We start from the raw sequence: 6,793 nt of genomic DNA on the forward strand, positions 1-6,793 counted from the left end.
ATTTGTTATATAATTAGTGTGTAATAAATCGTACCCAGGATCGGGATTTCATTGAACACACGGATGTAGAAAACAAAAAAATTATAATTATACTTGTATAATTCTAATTAATTCTAATAACAATTATTATAATGTCACAAATCTTAATTATAATTTTAATTAATTATAATAATTAATTTATAAAAATTTTATAATATTATAACTTCTCTGCCTATTTAAAGAGATTATAATGTCAGATATATATATAATTTTATTCTTTCTTCTGTGTGTTTCATAGTTTTCCTTATTTTCTAAAGAAATCCTTTTTTGTTTCGCTTTCTTTGCAAAGATTTTAGATTATTTGGATCTACGAATGTATGAAGGAAAATCCGACCCTGAACATGTCACAATGTAAATTATTTTAAGCATTTAGATAATATTTTATTTTAAAACAGCGCTGTGTGCGAGACGGAAGTAGGGGCCATAAATGCGACCAAAAAGAATAGTTTAGCTTTAATAAGAATATTTCTGTTGTTATCGATACTGTTGTTTTGTTTGCTAGATCTTTTAACTTCTTTGTTGCATATATGCTTTATTGCGTTATGTATACTCGATATGTATCATATTATTATTGTTTCTCTTTTGTTTTCTTTTTCTGTTATATTATTTAATAGTCAATCAGTTAACAGTAATATGTCTAAGTATTTCACAATAAGTTGTTATTTATTGGCGCTAAAATATTTGCTGTGCAATGACAAGGAATAGAAAATCATTGGATATATAAACGCCTTTTATAAAATATGCTATATGTATATATTTATTTATTTAAAGAGCAAAAAAGATAATAATTTTGTGTGTTATTCTATTACCTTTTTATTAACACAGTAAAAGAGATTTCTGAAAATTTTTTAAATTGTTTTGCCAATGATTTTCTCACATATATGCTTAATTAGAAAGTGATGGCAATGAATACATTCCACCAAGTACAAAGACATCTTTTGTGTAATTTTGATTAAGCGAAAACGTATTTGAATTAAACATTTTGAATATCGTTTTCCAGTGAAAGAGAGAGTAAAGGTTGTGTTTGAGTGCAAATCATTGTCTAGACTATGCATATATAATCAGCTCTCTCGAGCAAACCAATGAAAGCGTTATTACATTTAGGCACATATCAGCGAAAAATTATAATGAAAATTATCATAAGCGCTCTGTACTTTATATATTGATACAGTTTGCGATTACTAGCGTAACGTTCGAATGTCATCGAAAATTGTCGTTCCTTTTTGTTAGAGCCAAATTAAATGTTGAATTTTCTGTGAAGTTTTTTTACTCCTACTCTTAACTGTCAAATGCGATTATCAATTATATCATTTTGCGCTAACACCTTACATTCGTCATTTCCGTCGATGTGCATCCGTACAATGATACTGTTTAGTGATAATTGTACCTATAGTTTTAATACACTATCACAGGATGGTTGTCACAGTGGTTGTCATGCTACAATATAGTCTTATATAAAATATCGATTATAAGAAAACTTCCAGATTTATTTACAAAATTCATTACAGATATTGATACAATAAATATAATCATCATTGATAATAGAGAGTGATCATTATTCTCTGCACATTAAATAGAATCGGCTTCAAAACATGTTTAAAAATTTTTTAAAAAATTGAAAGAATTTTAATCTCATTATTTTTTTATATTTTTTATTTGAAAATTATCAAAACTTCTTTGTGAGTCTAATATATTATTTCACTTTTATGGATAATCATTTCTTATCGCAACACTTAAAAGTCTAGTTCCGTTGAGCTAAAATTATGCTACCAGAAGCAACGTTTTCTCGATTCTAGCACAAAGTTTTTGCATTTCACCAGGTAGCGTGTACTCTGCAGCCAGAATAGCATTCGCCGCAGCTATTGTCTCTCGAACCGATCGTGCCTTAATCCATATCCTGCCATTCATTCCAGCGGCGAGTTCATATGCCTGATTCCGACCAAGTATCCTGAACAACGGACACTCGGGATTGAGCAATTTCCTCACGAGGCTTAGCGAGCAAGTGAACACCATGCCTTCTGAGCTGAGTACACCGAGTTCGTTCTCCTTGCCCTGAGAATCCACACATACCAATTCAGGCTCCATATCCTTGCTAGCGAGCAGCATCTTTGCGTACACCACGTCGCCGACCTGCAGGTCGGGCCGGTTCTTTTTCGTCGCGCCCTCGAAGGCCAGGTAAGAGAGCGTCGCCTGTTCACTCCCACCCACATCCACCTTGTAAATATCGCCGCTTTTCTGCGTAACTATACCAACCACATTCTCACCTCGATTGGGAATGTACCTATGCATCAAGAGTATTTGATGAAGACAAATTAATTGTACGATTACAGGGTGTCTTTAACAATGAATTAAAATGTTTTCTTTTTCTGGTTTACACGTAACGAGACATAATGGGGAAATAATATTGGAATCGAACATATAAAATGTAGAACGCAATGATGCTGTTTCTATACCGTTTCTGATAACTGTCCACGTAGTACACGGCCGGTTCACGTTTCTTCAGGATACCTGCTTTGCAGATGTATACTTTGTCGCCTTCGCGGCGCAGTCCGGGTCCTAGGATCACGTTCTCCTTCTCGTTTTTGCCTTCCTTTTTGATCGACTTGATATCTTTCAAGCTATCACCCGGCATCACCACATCACCCGTGCTAACCTCCATTTCGAGCAATTTCGGAAAAAAGCTTTTTACCTTTGTTATTCTCCCTTTCTTTCTATTATTATTATCAAAATGATAAAATATATAAATCAATATAAATCCTCTTTCAAAATTTCGCAGATTTCACATGCTTCTAGGCTGCGTTCGGAAACATCACCCATGTTCACACGAGTGTCGTTCTATCTTTGTTATGTACGAAAAGTTAAACAAAGATAGAACGACACGTGTGCACACGGGTGATGTTTCCGAAGGCAGCCCAAGGTTTATTTTCAATGAGACGAAAATCGCAAGTACACGTTGCTTGGAAATCGATCTGTTTTTCTTTAGCACTTGTGATTTTCCCTTCTCCTTTCTTTCTCTTTCTCTAATTCTCTTTAAATGTCGAATATATTATACATATATATGAAAGATTATATGTATATGATTAATATGATAATCTCATCGGCAAAATGAGTAAACAGAAAGATTCGGACAACGTTATGGAACAAGCAGGTCCTGTAAAAAAACATGCGATGCAACGTAACCAAGAAATGTACAATCCTTGTTACAAGGTATTCAAATAGTTCATAATTTTTGATACTATTATGATTTACTGGAAGTAAATCATTTTTTCGTTTATGCTCTTTTGGAGAGATAAGAAAAGAGTATAGAAAATGCAATTAAAAGAACAGAACTTATACAGCTGTAATTTGTCTATATTTTTTAAGGAACACCTTTTATCTTTAAAATGCCTTGATTCTAATCAGGAAGAACGTCAGGCGTGCGAAGTATACTTCGTCAATTACAAAAATTGTAAAGAATTTTGGGTAAGTTCTCTTCTCTGATGTAATATGTATCTCTTTCTCTGTAAAATAGCTGAAAATATTTTTCCTGTTTAGGCTACTGTGCAGTCCGAACGCAAATCGAAAGGTATCAGGCCATATATGCCATCTCTGGAAGAGCGCAAAAAGATAAAGGCTGATTTTCTAGACTCTAGATAGCAATAAATGTATGTACCATTTTACTTTGTAAAAATATCTTTTATTTCTTATGTGTTTTCAATACGTCTTGCAATATTACACTGTAATATATTGTATATAGTCTCCAATAAAGTTGTGTAAGCTCTTGTAAACATATTAAAATCATCAAAAAAAAAAAAATTAATATTTGTCAAATAAATGTCTTACTAGCTTAAATTTCTTCCAGTATATATTTTAATGTATTTTATTTCACACATACGTCTTTTTTGAAAATATATTACTTTAATGTATCTACACAATTGTAAACAAAAATTTTCGTTTTAAAGTAAAAAAGGGCAAAACAATTTTTGTTATTGAAATTACATTTGACTATGTCAGAATTTTGCATTGCAATTTCATATGGAAATCATATGATGTAATAATTATAGTCGTACAAATCTTAACACAAATTTACACTCTAATATAAACAATAATACACTCGATCCTTTATCATATATATTAACTTGTACTAAATATGACTTGTATATTACTATAACATGCATTATTCTATTATTGAAACATATATGAATAGCCGATGATAATTTATACAGCATTTAGAAAGAAAGAAACAAGAAAATTACAGAAAAGAGAAGGAGAAAACAATAGATATTACATTATTAGTAAATTGATTAACATCCGAGGGACGATATGTGTCAAAAACGAAGAAATGTATATTTTTACAGTTTAACGCTTGATGAAGTTAGCAGCATTCAAAGAAAAAGTATTTGTACACACATACATGTATAAAACCAGTGCTTTAAGCGGAATATATGAGGGGGAATGTTTATGAACAAACCACCTTTCAAAAGTAAAGAAGTGATGCGCGGATAATTAAATATATCACAGTAAGATAATATAGAACGGATTCGGAGAATTTTGTTTTTGGCATAGAAATAAACAGACAATTCAGCAGATACGATTATGTTAGATATGTGAAGCAAAATAAAGCTATCACAATCTCTGCAAGTAGCATTTTTATATAATCATATCTCGCGTGAAGGATGTGATTCTAGGAATTCCTTGTTCTTTCAATAAGTGTTTTGTCATGATAATTAACTTCATTCCTAGTGATTAAATCTAATAACAAGTTTGTATGTTTATGTGTGTCAGATCTCTTCTCCCTGTTTGCTTCTCTGCGCCGGTTTTAACAACTTTTTTTTTCTTTTACCTCGTATTTCCTTCGTTTTTAACATATATCGTCGGCAAGTAGTCATTCGGAATGATTTTTTATGGAGAACGTCTGAATACGAAAGTGACGACACATTTGACGCACCTGCAATTGCAAAATCGATGATATGATGTAAATAAATTGCTTTGTGTGAATATATAAAAAAGTATATAAGTTATGTAATTAGACATATAAGAATATAATAATTATAAATTATGATTAAGAAAGAATATAGTTATATTTCATTAAACTTACCACACAAGCACCATAATGAATGTGTGCCAACAGTGCTATTATGGAGACTAAATACATAGATTCCAAATCTATGCTAGGTAACATAAACGAGAAAGTAGCGGCTACTGCGACTGGCAACAGTATCCATGGTAATACTTCACATCTAGTATTACTCATCTGTGATACGATTAATCGACACTGCAACAGTGAATTATTTAAATTAATAACATCGACAGAATCAGGTTTTTTAGACTACACGCGTATATACAGAATCTTACACATATGTTGGAGAAAATAGTCCCAATAGCAAAATATATTATTCTTGGATCCTTTTCTAGAATGTTACTTGGAGAATGCATTATCCAGATTGTGGAAATTGCAAAGAGCAAAATTAAAGGCACCAACGGCCTTATGGCCTCTGGAAACGTTCGCATTTTGCCGCTCTTATCTCTATATGACCTACAAAAAAAAATTGTACACGTCAAAATAACAAGTAATGTAGATTGTATCAGTAACATATATAGCATGTAATTACAAAAGATAAGATTAATACAACACAACTATAGATTCTAAATATAAATGAAAACATATAATTATCGGATTGATGTGTTATTTTCTATATATATAGAAAATAACACATCAACCCGATAATTATATGTTTTCATAGTATATGTACTTTAGAATACATAGTTGTGTGTGTGTGTGTGTGTGTATATATATATATTTCATATATATGTATATATGTTTGTGTATTCTGTGGTAAGAATATATAAAAAAATGTCATTACAAATATTTTTATTTAGAAAATACATTAGAGAGATGTTCGCTCTAGATGGATAAAGAATATCAAAGTCAACATGGTAGATTGTAATATATAAAGATTACTTATAATTACATAAGAATTTAAAAAATTAGAAATTTATAATTATTAATATTTATTATTATTTATGTACAGACTTTACTAATAAATATTCTGATAAAAACTTGTACAAAAACTACATAATTCTATCTTGAACTTTATCCGACAAATTTTTTCACATGGATTTAATAATTTTACAACAAAACTTGCTATAACAATAAGATGCATACTCACTTATATATGTTCCAAAGAACAACTGGCAAGTTGGACACAAGCGCACTAACGTAAAACAGCATTTCAAACATCATCCCTGCTGATACATATATTTTTTTTTATATGTAATTGTCTATATTCATTATAATTTAAAAGAAATCTAAGATATATATACACACACACATATGAATTATGGTTTAAGTAAACTTACTAGCATGGAAGCATCATATCCCCAAGGAAGAAATAGCACACCAGTGTTATATTTCTCCCAATGACTCAGATAGAAATTAATAAATACATTCCATAGTATAAAGTACATTCGTAACGGCGAAACACTGTGATCCGTTCTGCCGAAAACTGAGTACATACACACAGTGATCAACATAGCAGTCCAACTGTCTAAGCCGTGATCGAATAATTCTCCTAATGGACCAGAGGTTTGTGTACGTCTCGCCTGCTTTCCATCTATCCCATCTACAATGTAATAATTATCAATAAGTATTTTAAATTATTATTAAAACATCTAATTTCCAAATAAAAATTTCTAATTTATATAAATTTGTGTGCATTTAATTCAATTTTATATATATTTCTGTTTCAAATATAAAAAATAAACTTTATATACA

General features: G+C 30.8%; 3 protein-coding genes across 3 annotated transcripts in view; 1 reads left to right on the plus strand and 2 right to left on the minus strand.

Moving 5' to 3' along the window:
- Positions 1 to 1,499: 1,499 nt before the first annotated feature.
- On the minus strand, positions 1,500 to 2,891 carry LOC115233545 (exosome complex component RRP40). The gene is made up of 2 exons (XM_029804032.1): positions 2,493 to 2,891; positions 1,500 to 2,320 (listed from the first exon to the last, which is right to left on the minus strand). The coding sequence occupies exons 1-2, from the start codon at positions 2,696 to 2,698 to the stop codon at positions 1,801 to 1,803; spliced, it is 726 nt and encodes a 241-aa protein (XP_029659892.1). The 5' UTR covers positions 2,699 to 2,891; the 3' UTR covers positions 1,500 to 1,800.
- LOC115233546 (coiled-coil-helix-coiled-coil-helix domain-containing protein 7) lies at positions 2,886 to 3,834 on the plus strand. The gene is made up of 3 exons (XM_029804033.1): positions 2,886 to 3,246; positions 3,403 to 3,501; positions 3,574 to 3,834. The coding sequence occupies exons 1-3, from the start codon at positions 3,145 to 3,147 to the stop codon at positions 3,673 to 3,675; spliced, it is 303 nt and encodes a 100-aa protein (XP_029659893.1). The 5' UTR covers positions 2,886 to 3,144; the 3' UTR covers positions 3,676 to 3,834.
- LOC115233548 (ethanolaminephosphotransferase 1-like) overlaps positions 3,822 to 6,793 on the minus strand; it is a 4,324-nt gene continuing 1,352 nt past the window's right edge. The window contains 5 exon segments of the mRNA XM_029804034.1: positions 3,822 to 4,966; positions 5,117 to 5,293; positions 5,374 to 5,554; positions 6,189 to 6,300; positions 6,345 to 6,641. Of these exon segments, the coding sequence (XP_029659894.1) occupies positions 4,904 to 4,966; positions 5,117 to 5,293; positions 5,374 to 5,554; positions 6,189 to 6,300; positions 6,345 to 6,641 (830 nt within the window). The 3' untranslated portion in view covers positions 3,822 to 4,903.

This window comes from Formica exsecta, unplaced genomic scaffold (genome assembly GCF_003651465.1).
Source record: "Formica exsecta isolate Colony F162 unplaced genomic scaffold, ASM365146v1 scaffold178, whole genome shotgun sequence".
Lineage (NCBI taxonomy): Eukaryota > Metazoa > Arthropoda > Insecta > Hymenoptera > Formicidae > Formica > Formica exsecta.

Coding starts and splice junctions, on each gene's coding strand:
- LOC115233545 (XM_029804032.1), bottom strand. CDS start 2,698: ATGGAGGTTAGCACGGGTGATGTGGTGATGCCGGGTGATAGCTTGAAA. Junction 2,321..2,492: donor GTGGACAGTTATCAGAAACG/GTATAGAAACAG, acceptor CTTGATGCATAG/GTACATTCCCAATCGAGGTG.
- LOC115233546 (XM_029804033.1), top strand. CDS start 3,145: ATGAGTAAACAGAAAGATTCGGACAACGTTATGGAACAAGCAGGTCCT. Junction 3,247..3,402: donor TGTACAATCCTTGTTACAAG/GTATTCAAATAG, acceptor ATATTTTTTAAG/GAACACCTTTTATCTTTAAA. Junction 3,502..3,573: donor AAAATTGTAAAGAATTTTGG/GTAAGTTCTCTT, acceptor TTTCCTGTTTAG/GCTACTGTGCAGTCCGAACG.